This window comes from Bufo bufo, chromosome 3, assembly GCF_905171765.1.
Source record: "Bufo bufo chromosome 3, aBufBuf1.1, whole genome shotgun sequence".
NCBI lineage: Eukaryota > Metazoa > Chordata > Amphibia > Anura > Bufonidae > Bufo > Bufo bufo.
The window spans coordinates 527,883,345-527,909,159 of record NC_053391.1 but is presented as its reverse complement, the minus strand read 5'-3'; the positions used below and the strand labels follow the sequence as shown (position 1 = coordinate 527,909,159).

General features: G+C 45.0%; 1 protein-coding gene across 2 annotated transcripts in view; it reads left to right on the top strand.

Annotated features, from left to right (window-relative positions):
• TDRD3 (tudor domain containing 3) overlaps positions 1–25,815 on the top strand; it is a 367,839-nt gene that overhangs the window by 126,595 nt on the left and 215,429 nt on the right. For both annotated transcript variants that reach the window (XM_040425380.1, XM_040425379.1), the window contains exon 4: positions 23,995–24,155. In XM_040425380.1, coding sequence (XP_040281314.1) covers positions 23,995–24,155 — 161 coding nt within the window. The remainder of the gene's footprint in view (positions 1–23,994; positions 24,156–25,815) is intronic.

Genomic DNA, 25,815 nt, shown 5'->3' with positions numbered 1-25,815 from the left:
GCTGCCAGTTACCAGCTGTTTCTATTTGTTTGTCAGCTAGGGCTGCGGGGCTTGACTGGATTCGTGACAAGTGTGCTACCTTCAGTAATTAGGAGAAGGGCAGCAGAGGGGTACACAGGCAGGACACATGCCCTATGTTTATAATGCGACAGATGCGCCATTCATTAGCAGCGCTGCGTGGGCACAGGAAATCCAAATGCCTGCTAGCTTAACTTTCCATTCTCACATTCTACTTTTTGGAGATTAGGAGCACCAACCAGTTTGGGAATGTTTTGGGACACGATGCCATCCCCTCATGTGCAGTGTTCAGTTTCTTGATTCTAGCTGATTTGCTTAATAAGAACTGGCAGATTTATTACTCCGTAATTGGTGTGGTGGCCATGTCACAAATGTGTTCAATAAACCTAAGGGCACACTCAAGAAAAAAGGATGATATATGATTAACTTTTTACAGCAGGAGAGTTCTCCTCATCTTCTACGGTACTGGAACGTTAAAATATGTATAGTGCTACGGTGGACTGTAGAGGCTTTCTCTATTGAGAGTTCAAATATGAATAAACTGTAAGATATCATTTGATTTAAAATGAAATGTTATATACAGCAAGCCATTCCCTGGTATACAAGCCAGGGTGGACATATGGCGACTTTATAAATAATATCTCTTGCACTGGCAAATGATGTGCCCAAGTTATGTAGAGGCGCCAGCTGCTACGTCACTTAGGCGCATCCACTGCTGGCCTAAATCTTCGCCAGCTCTTTTGCTGGTGTAGATTTACATGATTTTCTATGCTTAAAGCAAGCATAGAAGAGGATAAATGAGCTGGGTCGGCCTTCTCCTTTCCCCACCCATGCAACACCCCCTTTTTTTAGACAAGGAGTGAGCGGGGAAAATACACTGCTCAAAAAAATAAAGGGAACACAAAAATAACACATCCTAGATCTGAATTAATTAAATATTCTTCTGAAATACTTTGTTCTTTACATAGTTGAATGTGCTGACAACAAAATCGCACAAAAATAAAAAAATGAAAATCAAATTTTTCAACCCATGGAGGTCTGGATTTGGAGTCACTCTCAAAATTAAAGTGGAAAAACACACTGCAGGCTGATCCAACTTTGATGTAATGTCCTTAAAACAAGTCAAAATGAGGCTCAGTAGTGTGTGTGGCCTCCACATGCCTGTATGACCTCCCTACAACGCCTGTGCATGCTCCTGATGAGGTGGCGGACGGTCTCCTGAGGGATCTCCTCCCAGACCTGGACTAAAGCATCTGCCAACTGCTGGACAGTCTGTGGTGCAACGTGACGTTGGTGGATAGAGCGAAACATGATGTCCCAGATGTGCTCAATTGGATTCGGGTCTGGGGAACGGGCGGGCCAGTCCATAGCATCAATGCCTTCGTCTTGCAGGAACTGCTGACACACTCCAGCCACATGAGGTCTAGCATTGTCTTGCATTAGGAGGAACCCAGGGCCAACCGCACCAGCATATGGTCTCACAAGGGGTCTGAGGATCTCATCTCAGTAACTAATGGCAGTCAGGCTACCTCTGGCGAGCACATGGAGGGCTGTGCGGCCCTCCAAAGAAATGCCACCCCACACCATTACTGACCCAATGCCAAACCGGTCATGCTGGAGGATGTTGCAGGCAGCAGAACGTTCTCCACGGCGTCTGAAGACTCTGTCACGTCTGTCACATGTGCTCAGTGTGAACCTGCTTTCATCTGTGAAGAGCACAGGGCGCCAGTGGCGAATTTGCCAATCTTGGTGTTCTCTGGCAAATGCCAAACGTCCTGCACGGTGTTGGGCTGTAAGCACAACCCCCACCTGTGGACGTCGGGCCCTCATATCGCCCTCATGGAGTCTGTTTCTGACCGTTTGAGCAGACACATGCACATTTGTGGCCTGCTGGAGGTCATTTTGCAGGGCTCTGGCAGTGCTCCTCTTGTTCCTCCTTGCACAAAGGCGGAGGTAGCGGTCCTGCTGCTGGGTTGTTTCCCTCCTACGGCCTCCTCCACGTCTCCTGATGTACTGGCCTGTCTCCTGGTAGCGCCTCCATGCTCTGGACACTACCCTGACAGACACAGCAAACCTTCTTGCCACAGCTCGCATTGATGTGCCATCCTGGATAAGCTGCACTGCCTGAGCCACTTGTGTGGGTTGTAGACTCCGTCTCATGCTACCACTAGAGTGAAAACACCGCCAGCATTCAAAAGTGACCAAAACATCAGCCAGGAAGCATAGGAACTGAGAAGTGTACTGTGGTCACCACCTGCAGAACCACGCCTTTATTGGGGGTGTCTTGCTAATTGCCTATAATTTCCACCTGTTGTCTATCCCATTTGCACAACAGCATGTGAAATTGATTGTCACTCAGTGTTGCTTCCTAAGTGGACAGTTTGATTTCACAGAAGTGTGATTGACTTGGAGTTACATTGTGTTGTTTAAGTGTTCCCTTTATTTTTTTGAGCAGTGTATATATGTGTTGCGGTCTATAGCAAAAATGGCATTTGTGTGGTTACACAGAAGGATGGAGCCCCACAGTGAAATCACAGAGCTACGTTCAGGATCGGAGTTATCTCTGATCTATAGTCATTTTTAAGCCATCTTTATTACACAGCTGGTACCCACCTCATGTTGTGGACCCAACTTGTGAGCCCACTCCATACATCCCCTTAGAACAAGTGACGTACACGTAAACCATTTTGTGATAAGGCTTTAAAGGGGCTTCCTGGGATCTACATATTGATGGCCTGTTCATAGGATAGGTTATCAATGTCAGATAAGTAGGGTTTCAACACCTTGCATTCCCTCTGATCAGTTATTTCGTGCAGGTATATGAAGCTTCACAGCGTACTGCCACTCGGCTCCCAATCACTTGAGGTTCCAACTTCCAGCGGCTGCCCAAAACAGCTGATTGGTGGGGGTGCTGGGTGTCTGTGATCTGATGTTGATGACCTGTCCTGAGGATAGGCCATCAGTATCTAACTAATGGAAAACCTCATTAAGTACGATCATGATTCGCTAATCAGTATACTTATAAGGATATTTAAAGGGTTACGCTGACATTTTTCTATTGATGGAAAAGCTATACCTGTTCTATGACATTCCTGAGCACTAGTGGGAAAATCTCTTTGATTGGATACAATGAATAGCAGTTTGGAATTGTGACTGGAACTCTCCAAAGAATAAAGGTGCATCCACTGCTGGCCTAAATCTTCGCCAGCTCCCTTGCTGGCGTAGATTTTAGATAATTTTCTACTCCCATGGCCCTCTCCCTTATCCACCCATGCCAGTGCATTCGGTGATGTCACCAGCACTGATGGGTGGGCTTTAGCTCTGCCCTAGCCTGTAAAATGGCTAGGGCAGTGCTAAAGCTGGCCCATCAGTGCCAGTGACGTCACCGAATACACTGCTGGGCTGAAGCCTCCGCCCATCAGTGTGCCGAGGTAAACAAACAAGCCCTTGCCCTGTGCGATCCAGCAAAGGGCAAGGGAGAGCATTGGAGCATGAAATTCTCCGATGCTCATATCACAGGGGCTGCCGGGGTGAAAATGTGGTTATGTCAAGGTTCAGCTCTGAACTCGGACAACCCCTTTAACAAAGAGATCAGTGACTTGTATGCAGGTTGTCCTCTGCTCTAGGCCTCATTACCACAACTTTACTGCAATTCCATTGTTTGGAGCAGTAATAATTCGCCCATAGAATTGCTTGACGCCATTTCTGTATCTCTGCAGACCTCCAGTCTCTTTTTAGAGGCCTACAGAATCTAAGAGAAAAATAAAAAGTGGCATACTTCATTAGATGCGATTTTATGGAGCCTGTCATTGCTCCTAGGGTTGCAGATGTAGCATTGTATATGGCTCCCGGTGTGCTGCCAGAGAGCCTCCTTACCGTGTGTATAAGGCCTTAGGGTTAATATACTTGGAAAAGATGCCCAAGCCTTTTGTGAAGCCTTGAAACGACCTTCACACGTTAAGTCTTCTGCCTGAGGGATCACAATGTCTTTCCTTCTTAGTGCATGCTTTAGCAATATGGAGATGGCTCTGGCTTGCGTTCAGTTGTATAAGGCTTAATTTGCTCAAAGCTTTGCTGCACGGGAGTTTTCCTTCTGCAGGCAGCTCAGTACTTTGATTTCTGAATGTCACATTGTTGTGCAGACCTTCATGTAAGCTATTCTTTTCCTCCTACAGGGCCCATCAATCAGCTTAACACATACATTCGCAGAAGGAAAGCGATAGCGCAGTGACATTAAAGTTGTACACGCTTAACTTGCGCCATCATCTAACAGCTTAACTGGCTTGATTTGCATGGGAATCACAGGGTGGCAATTCTCATCAGGCGTGGGCATACTCCTACACAAGGCTAATAAGTTGTGTGTCATGTAGCCGGCTTGCATGTTTTCCAAAGGTCCTAGTGTCTTCGTAAAGGCAGTTGACCCGGTCTCAGCTCACAGGCATAATGTGTTAGCTGTGTATGTGCTTTGGATTGAAAATATGAGATGAAATGAATTTAACAGCATTTTGCATCGATTTAAAAATAATTTTAAGATTATCTCTAAGGCTGGACTCACATGGGGCGGCTGCACCGCAGCTGCTGCGTGCTTGTGAAGCGAATAGCTCCGCAAAGCCGCAAATTCATGTAGTCATTGGCTAATGTAGGTAGGCGGGGAGGCTACCACTCCGCAGTCTCTCCCTAGACATCCAGCCTAAGGGTTTATGCACACGAACGCATGCCTTGCATTGGGGTCCTCAAATTGTGGTCCCCAATGAAAGTGCACGGTCCGTGTGGCTGGTGCTGACAGACGCTGACCTATTCAACTTGATACAGTGCCCGTATATTGCAGACCTGCTGTTTTGCGGGCTGCAATACAGGCACAGCTGGCACAAAATAAGAGTAACATTAATGCAAGGCAAATACTTGGCATAAAATAGGGTTAACTTTTTCTTGATTTGGGGAGGAGGTCATAGCACAAGTTTTTTTTCTTTAGTTTAAAGAGAACCTGTCACCACGAAATGCAGTGCTATCTATTATAGTGCAGGGGGAGCTGAGCAGACTCTGACTTTGCTGTCTATGTATACACACTTAGGGCTCATGCACATGACCGTGGCCTGTTTTGCGATGCGCAAATTACGGATCTGCAAAACACAGAAGCCGTGTGCATTACGCATTTTGCGAAACGGAATGGCCAGCCCCTAAATAGAACAGTCCTATCCTTGTCTGTATTGCGGACAAGAATAGGACATGTTCTGTAATTTTGCGGACAATATACGGAGTGCTGTCCGCATCTTTTGCAGCCCCATTGAAATGAGTGGGTCCACACTCAACCCGCAAAAAAATGCAGATGGACTGGATGCAGACCAAAATTGTGATCATGTTAATGAGCCCTTATGCAAGGAACACTATCAATCACTGATAAAAATGGCCCCATGTACAACTGAGCTCAGAAAAAGCAGAAATATAAAGGGGTTGTGCAACAATTTATATTGATGACCTATTCTTATCAATATCTGATTGATTGGCGGGTGTTTGACACCCGGGACCCCCGCTGATCGGCTGTTTGAAGATGCAAGTGCCGCTTCCTGTTCATTACACTGCATGTCGTCTCCTGTGGAATGGCAACGTAGTATAATTAATAGTTCTCACTCCATTCAAGTGAAAGGAGCGAGTACTCATCATTACACTGCAGTACCTAGACGAAGTGCAATGTAGTGCACAGGAAGTGGCGCTGCCTCCTCTTCAAACGACAGGGGTGTCCAACCAGATCAGATATTGATAACCTATCCTGGAGATAGGCCAGCAATATAAATCGCTGCACAACCCCTTTAAATGTATAAATTGCAAGTTTATACAGAATTTTTTCTTGCAAAACTATATATCAATCTGCTCTAACCTGCTGATCGCACTGGTTAAGGCTACTTTCGCACTAGTGTTTTTGCAGAAAAAATGCTTCCGTTACTGATGATACAACCGTCTGCATCTGTTATGAACGGATTCGGTTGTATTATCTTTAGCATAACCAAGACGGATCCGTCATGAACTCCATTGAAAGTCAATGGAGGACAGATCCGTTTTCTATTGTGTCAGAGAAAACGTATCCGTCCCTATTGACTTGCATTGTGGGTCTTGTTCCGCATCCCAGGACTGAAAGAAAACCGCAGCATGGGGAGAACACAACCAAACGGAACAGAATGCATTTTGGAGCATTCTGTTCTGTTCAGTTACGTTTTGTCCCCATTGACAATGAATAGTTTTTTTCCGGTATTGAGACCCTATGACGGATCTCAATACCGGAAAATAGAAACGCTATTGTAAAAGTAGCCTAAACTGGTAATGTGAGTATAACCGATGTCATAAGCTCAAAAAAGATTTGTAAGGGAGTACGTATGTGTTCCGTTTGGGATAGGGGTGTGATCTGTGACAAGAGGTAGTCTGAGACGCACTTCCTCCGGTTTTCTCCCCCTGCAGCTCTGCCTCCTCAGATTGGCTACTGTGTATAGCACAGGTCTATCATAGGCCCATCAAGAAGTCAGTGCATGGAGATCTACCACCAATGTATGGAGCTGGCAGTGTGGCACCTGCATTATGAGCCAGTAAGCAGTTCTTAACTTATTTCCAGCTTCTCAATATTCCCCGGCTGATCTCCACAAACCAATACTTTCTGCCGATGTTGTAGAGTAATCAGCTCTAGCATTGAAACTATCTTAAAGGGGTTTTGTGGGATTACTATGGTTTTTAATCGCTATGCAGAGTTGTTGATTACCTCATGCACATCTTCCCAATGTCTTGTTTAGTTTGGCCTCTCCTGACCCAATAAATGGTTTGATTACATACTGTATGTAGCTGTATCCCACCCACAGCTCCAGCACCTCCACTAACCATGACCATCTAGTTTACCGCTAGTTAGATAGATGTTCCCCTACCACTGCCCCTGTTGCTGCCGTGACCCATCCATGGATGTAACATCACAGGAAATAAGAAAGAGTTGCATGGACGTGGGACCACGGCCCAGAACCGAAGATAGAAGCAATGAAAAAGAAGACCTGGAAAACGTAATGCGATTGAGCTGCTTGTTGTGCCTGGTCAGTGATCACACACCCTTTGTTTTAGGTTCTGCAGCAGGGTTTATATTGAGGAAGGGTCACATTACTACAGGCTGCCGCTGTGGCATGGTAATGGTCATACACATGCTGGATATCCTTCTGTGGTATGTGTAGTTCAGCCAAGGTTGGCTGCTGTGCATGGGAGCTCCATCACGCTATCCAGTGCCAGATATTCTCAATGCGGCAGAGATCTGGAGATGGAACTGGCCAGGGGAGCAGCTGGATACCCTGAGGAGCACGTTGTGCGGCACGGGCACTATATGGGCGGGTATTATCTTGTTGGAACTCCGCATCATTTTGGTCAAAAAAGGCAGTAGGACTGTTTCCACAATGTCCTGGACATACATAAGGCGGGTCGAAACAGGCGAGGATCATTTCCCCCTGGATTATTTATTTTATTTGGCTAAGTTTCTTTACACCTTCCAATATTTTTAGTGATGGTTGCTTGTTGTAGATTTCTTTTGGAAATTTAGTGAAATAAATGTAAATATTCCAGAGGCACATGATTTTCACTTTATCTGGCTGGTCAATATTCCATTCACGAATATGAGACGACTAGCTGATGGCACCTTACACCATGACACCTGGTGTTGGTCCTGTGTGTCTCTCATGACTAGGCATGTTGGCGGTAGGCACTCTCAGCCCTCCTGCAAACTCTGATGCGGCCATCATTGGTTAATGTTTGCCACTGAGAAAGAAAGGCACTTTGCTAGTCACCAGCACTCCATTTCAGTGCTGAGGGTCTCGTCTGGCTGCTTCTGGGTCCCTGTGGATTAAAGCCCATTCTGCTGCAAATATACTACATTTAGGCAACCAAAAGGTTGCGTGAAGCAGTGCAGTTACCAGCTCTGTCCGCTACACTATGGCTGGAGCTGTGTTATCAGTGGAGGTGCAGGGTGTTGGACCCCCACTGATCTAATATTGGTGAGCTCTCCTGAGGATAAGCCCTCAATATCAAAATCTTGGACAACCTATTTAATGGGGTTTTCCAGGTCATCAATATCAGATCAGCTATATGAGGCGAAGGCACGCGCCAGTAGCAGCCAGCGATGCTAGGATGGCTCTTTCCCGTCACGGCCTGCTATTGGCTGCCCGCCCCCTGTCGCCTGATGTTTTTGGAGATGCAACGATGGCCGTGCGGGCATCAGAAACGACACGGGTGCCAGGGAGCAAGGTAAGTACAACCTGTGTGAGGGACTTGGGCATTATAGGGTTTGAATAACCCCTTTAAGCTGTAGAGGACACTTACCTGCCCAAATATTATCCAGGTTGTAGTGAGGGAGGACCTTCCCTCACTTTGTCAGTGATGGGTTGAGAACAGAAGAAGGAAGGGGAACATAGTGGCACCCCAGCAACAGCCCATTTAAAGGGGTCCTGCGGTTTGTTCAAACTGATGATCTATCCTCTGGATAAATAATCAGCATCTGACCGGCGGGGGTCCGACACCCGGGACTCCCGCCTATCAGCTGTTTGAGAAGGCAGCGGCCTTCTCACTGTTTACCGCTGGCCCAGTGACGTCACGACTAGTATCAATGGCCTGGGCGGGGCTAAGCTCTGTTCACTTGAATGGAGCTTAGCCTCGCCCACGCCACTTGATACAGGTCGTGATGTAACTGGGCCAGCGGTAAACAGTGAGAAGGCCGCGGCGCTGCTGGAGTGCCGCTACCTTCTCAAACAGCTGATCGGCGGTGGTCCCGGGTTTCCGACCCCGCCGGTCAGATGCTGATGATCTATCCAGAGGATCGATCATCAGTTTAAACAAACTGCAGAACGCCTTTAAGGCCTCTTTGGTATGTCCTAAGACCCTATATACTTATAAGTACATAGGTTTATGCACTTGTATTTATTTATAGTACACATGCAAATCCATTTATATGTAAAATCGTTAGTAATTAATAAATCTTTATCTATCAGATTAAAAGCTGTAATCGCCCTTCACCACCACTACAATGTAAACGGTGTGCAGGTAAACACTGAAGAGTACGCAGTGCTCCTGCCACGGCCCCACCGATGCTAAGGATAGGTCATCAGTATCATGAACCCAGAGTAACCCATTAAGGTGATTGGGGGTACACCGGGTTCATGATACTGATGACCTATAGTGAATTTCATTCAGCATAAATTATTACCACCGCAAGTCTCAGAAAAAGTGAGCGACTGAAAACATTTGTGCAGCTTGCTGGCTCATGACTATTTTAGGCTACATGCACACGACAGTTGTTTTTTGTGGTCCGCAAATAGCGGATCCGTGTTCCTGTTTTTTTTAACATCCACATCCGTTCCGTTTGTCCGCAAATTTTGTATGTTGTGTTTCCGTGTGACTTCAGTTTTTTTTTGCGGTCCGCAAAAATAAACTGAAGGCTGTAATTCTTGAAGTTTAAATATCCCCACCCAGAATACAGGTATATACAGGTTTCCCAGCAACCATCCGCAAAAAAAACCTGATGCGGATGACATACGGATAGCTTCCGTTGGTCATCTGCATTTTTTGCGGACCCATCGACTTCTACTGATGGATTGCAGGATGGTCATAACCATGGAAATGAGCAGTGTATAATGTGATGGAAAAATGAATCCAGCCAGCAAAGGAGGCAATATGGATAATAACAATACATTAGTAAGTGCCATTTGCTGAAGTGAGACAACCCCTTTTAAGAATAAGGTTATGCTAAAGAACTGTGGAGGTATGACCGCCGGTAGTGTAAATGCTGCAGACGTGTGGAGCAGTGAAGTGGATGACACTTTTATAAATCTCATCCACATGCTGTGGAAGTATTCAGTGACAATATCCACACATGACAGGTGGTGTGGATTTTAAGTTGGCAGTACGTCCATTTATGCTACGGAAATCTGCTGTGTATTTCACCTTTTGCAATGCACAAGTCACAGTGCTTCTTTTTATATTCTGTCATCTGCTGACACAAGTGGACTTGTTTTTAGCAGAGGAGTGCAGTAGGGCTGAAATGATGACTTGATTGAATCAAGTAATTCGACACACAAAAATCTTCGTTGCCAATCGAATATTTGTTTGTGTCATGTCACCTTGGAGGGGGAGTGAAGCGCTTGCTATTACTTACTGCTCTGTGGTCACCCGCTGGCCCGCACCGCACTTTTTTTTCCTGACACATTGTCAGTTCATAGTGCACATAAGTGCGCACTATGACGCACTATGACCCAACACTGTGGGACGTCAGGACTACAGTGCAGCGCGCAAAAAAGAAGATGGAGGAGCTGTGGAGCGGTGCCCCCTACAGGAAAGTTAAGTACTGTCGCTGGGGGCATGGCTAGGAGGGGGAGATGGTGGCACTAGGGGACAAGCTGCTGGCACTGGGGGGTAGTTGGTGGCACTGAGGGGCAAGCTGGGGCAGCTGGTGGCACTAGGGGGCAAGCTGGTGGCACTGGGGGCAGTTGGTGACACTGGGGGACAAGCTGTTGGCACTGGGGGGGCAAACTGATGGCACGGGGGGGGGCAAGCTGATGGCACTGGGGGGCAGCTGGTTGTACTGGGGAGCAGCTGATGGCACTGGGGTGGGGAAGAGCTGAAGGCACCGGGGGAGCTGATGCACTTGGGCTGATTGCACAGGGGGGAACAAAGGGTGTTGGGGACTTATGGGAGGGGGTCTGATGAGTTTTTATAAATGAAAACAGTCTATTAACTAATTTTTTCTTATTAGATTATTCATAAAAAATAATCAATAGAATACTCGATTTCTAAAATAATCGTTTACTGCAGCCCTAGAGTGCAGTGCTGTGTTTTACCACTGGATGGTGCTGCTCTTCTCTGGTTTAGAGATCTACATGCAGAGCATCAGATTGTGAGTGATGAGTAATATAAATCCCTTTATTAGCAGATTATTATCGCTCGGGGTAACATTGCAGAGTCCCTTCACCTTCTGCCGGCGATCCGGCGATGTCCTCCGCTTGTGTTCTGCCAGATCTCCATACCTTGCGAAAAGTCTATACCGGAAGTGATGCGGCCGCACCGGAAATGACGCAGCCGCACAGGAATCAGCTGGAGGAGAGTGTGCGCGGCACTGTGCAAGCGCACATCCACTGGCTTAGGAAAGAATCGTTGCATCGCTGAGATAGAAGTACTTTGTGCACCGCGCGTGCGCACTTAGGGGTAGGGAGATCTGATGCAAAATCTCTATACCCCTGAGTGCACACGCGCGCACAAATCATCAGTTGCAGTTCATCCTGATTTGATCAGATGATTTGTGCGCGCGTGCGCACTCAGGGGTAGGGAGATCTGATGCAACATTTTGCGCTGCAAAATCTCTATACCCCGAAGTACTTCTATCGCGGCGCTGCAACAATTCCTTCCTAAGCCAGTGGATGTGCGCTTGCGCAGCGCAGGGCACACCCTCCTCCAGCTGATTCCTGTGCGGCTGCGTCACTTCCGGTATAGACTTTTCGCAAGGTATAGAGATCTGGCAGAACACCGGCCGGCATTTGACTTCCCGGTTCCGTTCCCTGCGAGCAGCAGCTGCGCATGGGAGCGGAACTGGGTGGGAAATTTAAATAAATATAAACCTAAAAAGTGACAAACACACATGAAAGAGGTTATACATTGTAATCTGAGAGGATTACACTGTATAACCTCAGATCTGACATTTGATGACTGTACAGTGCCCCTTGCCTGCCATTTTACTGTCATTTGTGCCCATAAAATATTTATGCAAAAAATTGTACCACTTTTGGTACAAAATTCCTGACCTAATCCTACCGCCAGGGAGGTTAATAGATGTAAGGCATGGGGATGTTGTCATCCAGACTATAGGCACACTATTCTGGGATTTCAATATTCTTTTACAGACTATTACAGAGACCCCTGAAGTAGCATCTGTACCGCTGCCAGTAATGCAGATATTATGTATAAAGCTGAGTGTATGTATGTCCGCTAAAGGAACCCGCACCGTCGCATTTACAATCACAAAGTTTTGCACAGCTGCCTCCTGTGACTCGGGGAACGTAATAGACTGTTTTGAGTGGAAATTTTCACCCCGCACTTTCCAATTATTTGCCAAAAAATCTGCTTAGTAACCTAACCACCAAACTACAGGAGCCATTGTCTGTTGGCTGTTGTGGCAGTTAGGCTGGATATTGATCAGGTGGCATATAGCAACCAATCACAGCTCAGCCTCTATTTTGCTACAGGTCATTAATATGAGCCCCGATTGGTTGCTATAGGCAACGAAGAACATTCTTAGTATAAGACAGCTTATGTGCGTTAATAGGATTTCGCTTGCGACGCTTAGCCAACGTTGTTGTAGAGGCTGATGTAACTGACATGACCTTCAGTGTATACTAATTCTGTGGGGTTTTATATACTGACAATAATGCCCCGCTGTGGAGGTCTTTGTTAGGGGGGCAGGTGGGGTGTTGTGAAGGTCACGGTTAAAGGAGCGGGCTGCTGTGGAGGTCACATTTTAAGCAGGCGGGGCACTGTCAGGGGGTGCTGTGGAGGTCATTGTTATGGGGGATACTGTCGGTATATTTTAACGACACACACAAACATTAAATGAAATAGATAAAATATACCCGTGCAAAGCCGGGTCCTTCAGCTAGTATGTTATATATCATGACTGTAAATAGTCACATTAAAGCCCAGAATCTTGACTTTTTAATGGTACCTTGACCTTAATATTCAAGGTGCAGCACCACTTAGAGTTTTTACTTTTTGGATCTGTGTATGTGTAAGGGAGGGTGAAATCTGCAGCTGAATATCAGGAAGAAGATCATTTCACATTGACACATTGTCGTAGATTCTGCACCGAAATCCACATTCAGACAACTATCTGCATCCTTGCCTTTCCAGGAGGATTCTTTGCGCCACCACTGAAAAATTCTGTAGCGGAAATGAGTTAGAATGCCACTAATGCTTCATGGAAAAAATATGAATTACCCTTTTTGGATGATAGCGAGCGAGGCTAATCCTTTTGAGTAGATCATCACACATCATACTACGAGACCCACGACAGAAATCCTAGTGTAAGCTTCATATTACTGCTGTGGGTCTTGTAGTAACATACTTGTCGGATTTGCAGTATGCAGATCCAACACCAGTGAGTATACCATTACTGTCCTCTCCATGTTATCACCCAGGGACGAATTGGCCATAGACCTTACAGGGAAACTTCCTCCTCATGGCCGGCCAGCGGATGTATTTTGTTGTGCTGGCAGTATTTTGTGATGAACCCGACTACAAATGGAACCACTTTTAGTATTTTTTCCAGGGCCACTTTAAGTTCCCAGTCTGCCCCTGCTATCACCCCTTTTACCAGTCAAAGAGGATATGTGCTCTCTGATCTTCCCATTTAGAGGAGGTGCTTTAAAAAAAACAGGCTAAGGCTACTTTCACACTACCGTTCAGAGCGGGTCCGTCTGATGTCTGCTCAGACGGATCCGCTCCTATAATGCAGACGTTTGGATCCGTTCAGAACGGATCCGTCTGCATTATAGTTTAAAAAAATTTCTAAGTGTGAAAGTAGCCTGAACGGATCCGTCCAGACTTTACATTGAAAGTCAATGGGGGACGGATCTGTTTGAAGATTGAGCCATATGGTGTCATCTTCAAACGGATCCGTCCCCATTGACTTACATTGTAAGTCTGGACGGATCCGCTTGCCTCCGCACGGCCAGGCGGACACCCGAACGCTGCAAGCAGCGTTCAGGTGTCCGCCTGCTGAGCGGAGCGGAGGCTGAATGCTGCCAGACTGATGCATTCTGAGCGGATCCGCGTCCACTCAGAATGCATTAGGGCAGTACGGATGCGTTCGGGGCCGCTTGTGAGAGCCTTCAAACGGAGCTCACAAGCGGACACCCGAACGCAGGTTTGAAAGTAGCCTAAAAAGACAATCGGTTATGTTTCTAATCACCATCTAAGCCTAATCAGGACATTAGTATAACACACCTGTAATAAAGCAAATGCTTACCTTATTGGACAAAATTATATCAAACTGAGCTAAGCAAGTATTAGGCAAAAAAAAATCTATTTCCTCATTTCCCTTGTTCTCTTCTGGCCCTTTGCTTACTTGCAATAAAAACATTCTCTGCCCCTCCCCCGCACTGCTAAGGGAGTGAATACAAGTACTGCCCTCAGTGACATGTCTGCCTGATGGGAGACTCAGCAGCATGTTGTATGTGTAGGACTACAAGTCCCAGCTGTACAATGACACTGCTACACAGGATCTTCCCCCTACCTGCAATGCTCAGCAGAACTTCTCTTTCAGCTCCTGTGCCCAGCATTTGTCTCCTCACCGCCTGCAGCTACACAGTAAACACTTCAGCCCTGAGTCTGTGCAGCTGAAGGGGTTAAGAATCCTGGGAGAGAGCAATAAGCAGCAGCTGGCAGTGCAGGGAGGCGTGGCCACACAGTGACCTCTCCTCTCCTGTACAGATCTCTCAGGCTTGTGCACAAACATTATCAGAGCAGAGAGAGAAGCTGACATCACAGGTCATGTGACCCTCAGTGAAATCGGAAAGCTGTTATATTTGCCTAGTTAGAAACATAGAATCAAAAAATAACTTGGACACCCCCTTTAAACATTTAAAACACATGCAATTTAATACCAAGACCCTAAACACTTGGTCGAGTTGCTGGCCAATCCCCACATTACGGTTGTTGACTTCTTCCTAGGAATATGACTTGGAGCATGAGAGCAAAGAAATAATACAGTTAGCTGCATGAGCACTAGTAACACTAAACGCAGAATATGCACAATAATTGTAAAATATCTTGGCAGTGTTTCTTTTCATCTCCTTCTTTCTCTTGGTCCTATTGTGTTCCCATCATCCTTCTCACTGTCCTGTGTCTAGCTGTAAGACAACTGGCTGGGGCAGCAGACTCCCTGCTGTGGTCTGCATGCCTGAGGACAAAATGATTTCAGACCGTGAGGTCAATGGTATTTCTTATTTACATTTATCATTCATTTGTGGTTTTAGTGTTCCTTCAAATGTTTAGGTTTCCAGTGAATCAGTCATATCTACACTTAAAATAGTCTGCTCTTTTTGTGCATGACACGGTATTGTGATCATTGGGGAACATGACAAGGAAAAAAGAAAATAGTTCCTTTTCAGAAAATTCATGTAAGTATAAAAAGTAAAAAGGATTAGCAAAAAAGGTTTTTTTTTTTCTTTCTGTTTATCCTTAAAACAAATTGTTGACTTCTCTACCAGATAAATTGTATTCTCATTTTTGACCGCTAGGTGGCAGCATTAGCCCAGAAACATCCTCATTGTGCGATTTGACATATTGGCAGTGAGAATACAGAACAAAATTAGTACTTTAGCATTCGTGAAATGCGCATTGCAGAATTTGTGTACTTTGGATTGATTGATGTGACTCCTAACACTGTGAGAAACACCAGGCATTTCTAAGTAGTCATGCTTAGAAAGTACAATGTGCAATTTAATGAGTGGCTATGGTGTAACGTTGATTATTGTGGTGACCTACCTGATGGGGTTAAATGAGGTCACGTATTATTTCTATGTGGAGGATGCTGTTATTTCTTCCTTGCCTGAATCCTATAACTGCACGCCTCATGGTGGCTACTTCATGGAAGGCATATCTTCCTCTGTCTATTGATCACATTTTCTGGCTTTCAGGCTTTTCAGTAGCAGTGGTATGTGTGGAATACTTAGTGTACATTCTGAAGTTTTAGGTAGAAGTAAAGGCTGGTTGGCTGTAGGAACATAATTTTTTATAATCCGCTTGTTAAATGACTGCACTTTACTGCAATCCACTTACCGCACTTTGTGTGAAGAGAGAAGAAGAGCTTAAAAAATAAAATGAAAATGTGCATCTGTGTCTATCCCTGGCCGGAGCTTGGCTGGTTCTGGGATCAGACTGATTAGACATTAAGCTTATCTGTCTTTTTTTAATTTTTTTTAATTAAATTTCAGTGCATATTCTGCACCAAAATCTTCATCCCATTGTTTTCAAGGGCAGTCGGCACTGGTGTTCAGCTATGGCTTTTTTTAGCCATTGATTTGAAATCTGCATAGAAGAGTGACGTGTCACTTGACTGTGATTCTGCTTGGAAACGTTGGCAGGTTTGTCACATGCAAATCAGCCCCATGGAGTCCACATGTTTGCCCTTGTCCAGATTTGCAGTTTTCCAAGCCTTGTCATGGTGAGCTGTCTGAAAAGCCATACCCGAGGCACGGCCTGACAGGCAACCTGTGAAAATCCCCTAGACTTACCATAATATTAATACTAATAGTATTCTGTTGCAATCTATCGTATAATCAATCAGGAGATCACATATACATGTCCCCTAAGGATACAAAAATAACAATTAAAAAAGTACTAAAAATAAAAATAAGCATAACTGGCATTGCCATATCCAAACATGTCCTAAATATTTTTCAGTGTAGTGCATGCCGTAATTGAAAAAAATAAAATAAATGGAAGATTTATTGTTTTTTCGATACCTTTGACTCCCCTAAAAAATGAATAAAAAGTGATCAAAAAGTCATATCTACCCCAAAATAAAATAAAATTAAAGTGAATGTGAGATGAGCTGCAGTAACCCAGTATGGCCACTACACTTTGAATGGAGCTGTTCTTCCTGTTCCATTGACAGTGCTAGTTCCAGGAACAGCTGATTGTGGGGGTGTCTCACCAATCTGATATTAATGACCTGTTCGGAGGATAGCTCACCAATATCAGCAGCCTGGAAAACCACTTTTAATGACCCATCATGGCTTCACTAGTGTAACATCAAAGCAAACAGAACAGTAGCAGTGGAGCAGATATTGCACATATTGACCCACATGTATGGAAACGAATGCACTAAAAAAAATGAAGCAGCGACCAGTTAGGGCACTGCTCCTGCCCTGTGCCAGTGTCTGACTCTCTCCCCTACCCGGTGCATTCACGAACCAACTAACCGGCTGGGAAGGCTGGAGAACGACACTGAAATATCTGTGCAGCAGATGGGCTGAGGACAAGCTGTGCCTCTAGCCTGTGTAGGAACTGTGTTCAGAGTATACTGAATGCTGGATATGGATTTTCCCTACCAATGGCCAGTTGCTGATAACATAGGGGCTGCAGTTTTAGCACAAAAGAAAGCTAAATAAAGTATATTGTAAAAGTTAATAAAATTTGCCCTACATTTTTATAAAAATAAAAAATTAAAAAATTGTTGCACCTTGAATGAATTTTCCAACTGACATGAAAACCTCCTCCCAAAGCCCCTAAATGTATTAAAATAATAAAAAAACTTATCCTCACCACTTAATCCCCCACTGGTTTGTTTTCAGCCGTTCCATGGTGGTCCTCACCTCCTGTTTGTGTCTACAGTCTACACCGGGGACCTACCAATCAATGACCTCAGCGGTATACAGCTCCAGACCACTGACACCAGTCATTAGCTATGAACATGTGCTGAATACGACTACGTCACAGAAACCGGGGGTGAGCACTGGAGAGGTTGCGCTGGGGGTTGTCTCATCTCAGACAATGGGGGCATATTGCTAGGATATGCCCACATTTTCTTATAGGTGCGGGTCCCACCCCTATCTCTGGAATGGAGCCCCGCCAGATGGTGGCTGGAGGGCTCCGGTCTGGCCACCACCACCACGTGCACTCCCCATAGAAGTGAATGTGAGCACACTGCGCATGACCGGCCACCGCTCTCATTCACTTCTATGGGCCCGGCGGAAATAGCCGAGCCAGTGCTCGGCTATTTTCGACGGCCCCGTAGAAAATGAATTGAGGGCGGCTCCGCATGTGCGGGGCGCCCTCCACAACTTTCGGGGCTTTGTTCTCGATATAGGTGCGGGTCCCAACGGTGGTACCCGCACCTATAAGACAATGAGGACATATCCCACCGCTCCCCATCGTCTGTGATGAGACAACTCTTTAAGGCATCTTTCAGATGAGCGTGTCCTGTGCAGAAATCACACTACGCGTGGGAGCGTGATATCCCGTTATGGATACTGCTGGTTTTGCAGGAATGTCCACAGTATTATAATGATTTAAAATGCTGTATGATAAAGAGAAGGATTGCGCTGCAAGAGAAGATTCTTTTCCGTTGTTTCTTTTTCCCTTATGAGCGTAATAATCTTCAGTTAAAAGGACCACATACAATCGATAACTTTCAATAATGGCATGGAAACCTGAACACTTACTGCATTTCAGGTTTCCATGCCATTATTGAAAGTTATCGATTGTATGTGGTCCTTTTAACTGAAGATTATTACGCTCATAAGGGAAAAAGAAACAACGGAAAATAATCTTCTCTTGCAGCGCAATCCTTCTCTTTATCATTAGTTTTGCAGACTTTTCACCCACTTTGTCCTGGGATTTGCAGCGCTTGAGGAGACTAATATCCTGCACAGAGACTCTACCTTTTTTTGAATTAAAATGCTGTATGTCTCTGGATAACTTTACCTCTACAGAACTATACTGGCATAACGCTGTCAGTATAATTCAGTAGATACAGGTCAGACAGAGACATACAGCATTATAAATGATTATAATGCTGCGCAATCCTGCTAAACCAGCAGTGTCCATGACAGGAAATCACGCTCCCGCACGGAGCACAGGACACGCTCGTCTGAAATCAGCCTAAGTGGGGAGTAAATGTGCTCTTCTTACTTTACAACATTTGTGAGCTTTAAGGAGGGTTTTAGTCAAACCGCCCCTTTAATTATTAAACCTGAGCTATAAAAATGTCAGCTTGACTGTGATTGGCTGGGATGAACATGTAAGCCACTGGCTATTGTGGTGGTAATATGCTGTAATCTCTGGATCAGATGCTATAATAACACTGTCAGAATGGTTGCCTTCACCCATCTAGTGAGAGGGGTAGCACTGACTTTCCGATTGACACACTGTAACCTAGAATGAAATGATACAGCAAGAACAGAATGCATTTTCTCTCTTCCGTGCGATGAATACTCTTTTCATACACTACTTGTGTGGATCTTGATCACAATGGATCAATAGGTTGCAAATTGATTTCCACAGTACAAGGTTTAATGTACCCCCACATTTACAAAGGACAAAAAGCGGCTGCTATGAGTCGCATGCTGTATGTCACTTCCCTCCTATATGTGCCGCAATCTCCTATTATACTATTGTTTGAGTGGTTTTTGAAAGATGTGCTGCAGATATTTTATGATAACACTAGCAGAAGCACATTCTGAAGAGCAAGTACGTCTGTTGGGATCATCTCTTATGCATCATATGGGGATTGCTCCTTTCCCGTGCGGACATCGTTACTGAGGTCGTGAGCTGTCTGATTTTGGAATTTAACACTAGCAGAAGGACCCGGCTTTGCACGGTTATATTTCATCTATTTCATTTAATGTTTGTGTGTGTCGTTAAAAGATATCGACAGTATCCCCCATAACAGTGACCTCTACAGCACCCCGTCCCTTTAACAGTGAACTCCACAATCCCCCACCACTTAACACTGACCCCCCCCCAGAGTCCCCCACCACTTTAAAATGGGACCTTCACAGCAGCCCATCCCCTTAACTTTGACCTTCACAGCAGCCCGCCCCTTGATCAGTGAGTTTCACAGCACCTCACTTCCTTAACAGTGACCTCCTCAGTACCCTGCTGCCTTAAAGGGAACCTGTCACCTCCACTGTGCTACCCTCACTGAGCGTTTCTAAATGTTCATTGTGTTACCCTAAACATATAAATTACACTTTTAATTTCATTTGCAGACAAATTCAATAAGTATTATGCTTTTTTTTTTTTTTTTCGCCTTTTATGCAAATTAACATAAAAGAGTCATATCTTGTGTGACCAGAGAAGAGTCATATTTTCAAGCTCTGACTCATCTCAGGTTAATTTGGGTTTTTTACACAATAAAAGCACACAGAGCTATGGGGACTGGGTATTGCGGATGTGCTAGCGGCCATCTAGCAACCCATGTCCTCAGCTCTATACCCAAAATCCAGGTGACCGGTTCCCTTTAAGTGACCTCCACAGCAGTTGCCCCTTTAATAGTGGCCCCTGCCCCCTTAATTAACAGTGACCTCCACAGTGTGCGTCCCTTTAACAGTGACCTCCACAGCGGCCTGCCCCCTTAACAGTAACATCCACAGTGAACGCCCCTTTAACAGTGACCTCCACAACGCCCTGCCCCTTTAACCACCCCAGGACCACCGTACGCAGGATTGCGTCTTTGCAGCGGCCCTGTTATTCTGGGTGGACGCGCCGGCGCGAGATTTCCTGTGAACGCGCGCGCACAGGCACCGGAGGTAAACTAGCGGATCTACAGCCTGCCAGCGGCGATCGTTCGCTGGCAGGCTGTAGATGCGATTTTTTTTTTTAACCCCTAAAAGGTATATTAGACGCTGTTTTGATAACAGCGTCTAATATACCTACTACCTGGTCCTCTGGTGGTCCCTTTTGCTTGGATCGACCACCAGAGGACACAGGCAGCTCTGTAATAAGTAGCACCAAACACCACTAAACTACACCCCCCCCTGTCACTTATTAACCACTGATCACCCCATATTAGACTCCCTGATCACCCCCCTGTCTTGATCACCCCCCTGTAAGGCTCCATTCAGACGTCTGTATGTGTTTTGCGGATCCGCGGATCCGCAAAACACATACGGACGTCTGAATGGAGCCTTACAGGGGGTGATCAATGTGTTTTGCGGATCCACGGATCCATGGATCGGATCCGCAAAACACATATGGACGTCTGAATGGAGCCTTACAGGGGGTGATCAATGTGTTTTGCGGATCCACGGATCCATGGATCGGATCCGCAAAACACATATGGACGTCTGAATGGAGCCTTACAGGGGGGTGATCACCCCATATAGACTCCCTGATCACCCCCCTGTCATTGATCACCCCCCTGTAAGGCTCCATTCAGACGTCCATATGTGTTTTGCGTATCCGATCCGTGGATCTGCAAAACACATACGGACCTCTGAATGGAGCCTTATAGGGGGGTGATCAATGACAGGGGGGTGATCACCCCATATAGACTCCCTGATCACCCCCCTGTCATTGATCACCCCCCTGTAAGGCTCCATTCAGACATTTTTTTTGGCACAAGTTAGCGGAAATTGATTTATTTATTTATTTTCTTACAAACTTGTGACAAACAATAAAATCTCACATGAACTCACCATACCCCTCATGGAATCCAAATGCGTAAAATTTTTTAGACATTTATATTCCAGACTTCTTGTCACGCTTTAGGGCCCCTAAAATGCCAGGGCAGTATAAATACCCCACATGTGACCCCATTTTGGAAAGAAGACACCTCAAGGTATTTTGTGAGGGGCATGGCGAGTTCATGTAAAATGTTATTTTTGTCACAAGTTAGCGGAAAGGGAGACTTTGTGCCAAAAAAAAAAAAACTTCTATGAACTCGCCATGCCCCTTACGGAATACCTTGGGGTGTCTTCTTTCCAAAATGGGGTCACATATGGGGTATTTATACTGCCCTGGCATTTTAGGGGCCCTAAAGCGTGAGAAGAAGTCTGGAATCCAAATGCCCTCCTAAAAGATACTCATTGGAATTTGGGCCCCTTTGCGCACCTAGGCTGCAAAAAAGTGTCACACATCTGGTATCTCCGTACTCAGGAGAAGTTGGGCAATGTGTTTTGGGGTGTCTTTTTACATATACCCATGCTGGGTGAGAGAAATATCTCTCTATAATGACAACTTTGTATAAAAAAAATGGGAAAAGTTGACTTTTAGAGAGATATTTCTCTCGCCCAGCATGGGTGTATGCAAAAATACACCCCAAAACACATTGCCCTACTTTTTTGTCGCAACAATTTTTATAATGATAGTCTATGGTGTTGCACTGCGACATGTGACATGCCGCGACTGTGACACGACAGTTGCAAAAAATCCATCCAAGATGGTTATGCACATGTCAATTTTCTGTTTTCTATTTCTAAACAATACTTTTATTTATATATTTTTCCCATTTCACTTCCCATTTCCATTTCAACTTAGACTATTCTGATCCATCACATAAAATTCAGATTAACAAAACATTGAACTTAAGGCTGTAATGTAACAAAATACGAAAAAAGTCAAGGGGGGTGAATACTTTTGCAAGGCATGTATAGAGATGATGATGTGCTTAGTGCTTTCATATAGGTCAGGATGTGGCTACAGAGGCAGAATGTGCATTGCCTGTGCTTTATAGGTAGGTAATGATTGCAGAATGGAGAAGATGAGATACTACCAGTCATTCTCAGTGAATGAAGACAGCCTGTTTTTGATATAGCGCCTGCCTATTCTTCAGCGATGTACACAGGCATGTTTCCCTTCCATCACTTTGTGCTCCAGGAGCTCTCCGTATATACACTGGTACCATGAGGAATCAAGCATGCAGGACTTTTGTCTCCGCTTCATCAATCTTCCTCTGAGCGGAGACCTAGTTATGTGCCAAATCTGTCCTGTAAAGGCTGAACACTGAACTCAGCCTTGCCTGGATAGAAGGTGAAAGATTCTAGGACCTGGATTTAGTAAATTCTGTATACTATTGTTACTTCAGGAATGAAATAAAAATGCTTTGTAGAAATAGAAATAAAAATCACCGATACTGTCCTGTACAGCAGTAAACGCGAATGTGAACAATGACCAGCATTGAGCTGCTGTTTTCATTTTTAGATTTTAGCTGTCATTCTATATACACTGTAAAAAAACTGCATTTATTACAGCATTTTTGGTGAGCCATTCTAGTAATGAGTGGGGGGCCCCAGTGTTCAGACATTTATAGCCTGTGCAATATTGCCCTTTACGGTCATAAAATAATTTCTACTTGCCAACAGATTCTATTTTTTACCTTCTGCTGGCTTCAGAGCTGACCTCTCCCAGCGTATCCTGCTGGCTCAGTGTGTACACAGGGTTTGATTAGTCAGTTTGCATTTGTTCAGAAATCTGTAAAAAAAGACATACGTCCTCCTACAACGATGCTGTCCGAGGTGTATCTGACAATGGTGCGGAGTGCCTCAGTAGCTACCAGCAGAATTGTTAATACAAGACTCGACATAAGCTTCCGATTGTAGATTTTCTACATCCCCTATTAGCACAGTGCATGTACCCTGTAGTGACATGGTGTGTAGGTTATGTGGTATATCTGTGGTATCACCTCATAACTGTGGATATTTTCTATACTGTGCACGATACCTTTCTTCAAGAAGTCTCTCTAGTGCCCCATAATACTAGCAATCGTATCCTCTAGTTAAAGGGAACCTGTCAGCACCAAAATGGACAATTACCGCTACCAGTACCTTACAACCATTGACATCAGGTTTCTAAAATGTAAGATGTCCGAGGTGCATGATCGCTGTAAAACAACTTTTATTCCCCCGCAGGTCGTATGCAAATTGGGTTCTTGAAGTCAAGGAGGCAGCGGCTTTCACGCTTGGAGCTCACTTTGCCACCATCCCGCTCCTTCACATTTAGTTTCTTTGAGGCGCGATTCCATCCTGAGATTTCATGCATGCACCATATGGTCTCTTGTCTGGAGCCTGCGCATTGATCCCTGTAGTAGTGTACTTGGCGTCAGTGAGTCAATATGCTGGCGCTTCTGATCCTGTGACTGTGCGCATTGACTTGCTGAAGCCAAGTACACTACAGCAGGGATCAATACACAGGCGTCGGTAAGGTGATCGTTCGGCGCATGCGCAAAATCTCAGGGTGTACTCATTCTTTAAAGAATCCAAAAGGCCATCACACAAGAACGTCATTAGAAACCTGATGTCAAGCTGTAAGGTACTGCTGGTGGTTTATGGTCCATTTTGATGCTGACAGGTTCCCTTTACTAACCCAAAGACCCAACACTTTCTTCGTTTCCTGGGGATAGTTGTAGCTTCTTATGTTTTCAAACTGGAGCTTATGCATATGATTGCTTTTTTTCTAAATCCGTTCTACCTATTCCAGATAGATGGTCCATGTGTTCTGCAAATTCAGAAAATCCGTAATGTATCTGCACCAAAAGACAATGAGGAATCTCAGGCAGCTCCTCGAATGCTACGTTTGCAGATGACGGATGGGCATACATCCTGCACGGCCATAGAGTTTAATCACCTGTCAAAAGTCAGGTAAGAGGCTTCCCTGTAAACGTGCGTACTGAAACCATACTGAACCACGTGACCTGACACAAAAGACATTAGAATTTTTGTGCTTGTGTTGTAACCATATTGATTTTCAAAGCAATGACATAAAAAGCAGTTCCATGGTATGGTCCCCCATATTGCCTGAAATTGCTCTGTTTAAGCAGTAGCTTGGATAATACATACAGTGCATTAGGCATTGGCTATCTTCAAACAACTGACTCTGCTTTCAGATTGCTCCTAAAAGGAGTAATTGCTATAATACACAATTCATGGGAAATGTCTTTCATGCCTCATGTGGAAGTGCAGTAACATGCTACCAGGGCACAAACACTTTTTGGGTAAGTTCACACGTAATGGAAATCCATATCCTATGGCCCTTCCTGCTTCCGTCTCCTTCTGCAAGGAGTGAGATCGCGCTATGGATCGGTGTAGCTCTCAGCACTCAGATCCCAACCAATCAAAACTTTTTATACGTTTCTGACTAATCAAAAGTTTTGACCCTTTAATAAAAAAAATAAGCAGTATATTCAACTTACTGTTCTCTTGACGCTACTCTAGTTCCCCAACGGACTCTCTACACCTGGCTCCATCCATGACCAGCCATCCCATTGACTGCTGCTGTCTGTGACAGCAGTCACGTGTGAACAGAGGCTGGTGACGGATCAGAAGTGCCAGGGCAATGATAAGTTGAATGTACTACATTTTATTTTAGTTTTTCATTTATTTTACATTTTTAATTATTATTAAAATAATTTAGAGGAAAATCTACAGGGCATCCACACAGCAATATCTGCAGTGCTAGAATTTGATTTTGGATTCTTGTATTCAGTAGAGAAATCCACAACAAGTCTGCTGTCTTTCTGCAGTCTGTGTGCTGTTTCTATTCTTTGGTGAATGTGTTCTGTGGGATCTGAGGGAAGTACACCAATCCACAGAAAATTAAGATTACTGTTACTGGTGATTAGATTTTCCTGAATCCACGACAGCACCACGAGAGAGAGGCTCCGCCCCCACAGGCGGGAAACCTGATGTACAAAAAGGCGGAGGCTCTCCTCCCACTGCAGTATATCTTATTGTAACTAACATTCTTTTTTATTTTTTTTATTTTCTTTAGCAACACCCAACACATGTACAAACCACCAAAATAACAGGGATGGGAAATGAGGGTGCTGTCGTGGGTTCAGGAAAATCCAATTAACGGTAAGAGTAATCTTCATTTTTCCCCTCACCCACGACAGCACCATAAGAGTGAAAACCAAGGAGACACTTGGGGTGGGTTGACAGCAGAAAGCACCTTAGTAGCAAAAGTTAGGTCATAAGAAGAGTCTAACTGTAAACGGTAATGTTTGAAAAATGTAGTCTGAGAAGACCACACAGCCACTTTACAGATATCCTCAATAGATACAGCAGCCATTTCAGCCCAAGAGGTGGATTTAGCCCTAGTAGAGTGAGCCCTAAGGTCTTCAGGGGGAGGCTTCCCTGATGAAGAATAAGCCAACGACACTGCTGATGTAATCCACCTGGCCAAGGTCCTGGCCAAGGTATTCTTTGATGCCGCCTGGCCTTTTCTTTTCCCCTGAAAAACAACAAACATCGAGGAAGACTTCCTACAGTCTTTAGTCTTGGACAAATACTGAATCGGACA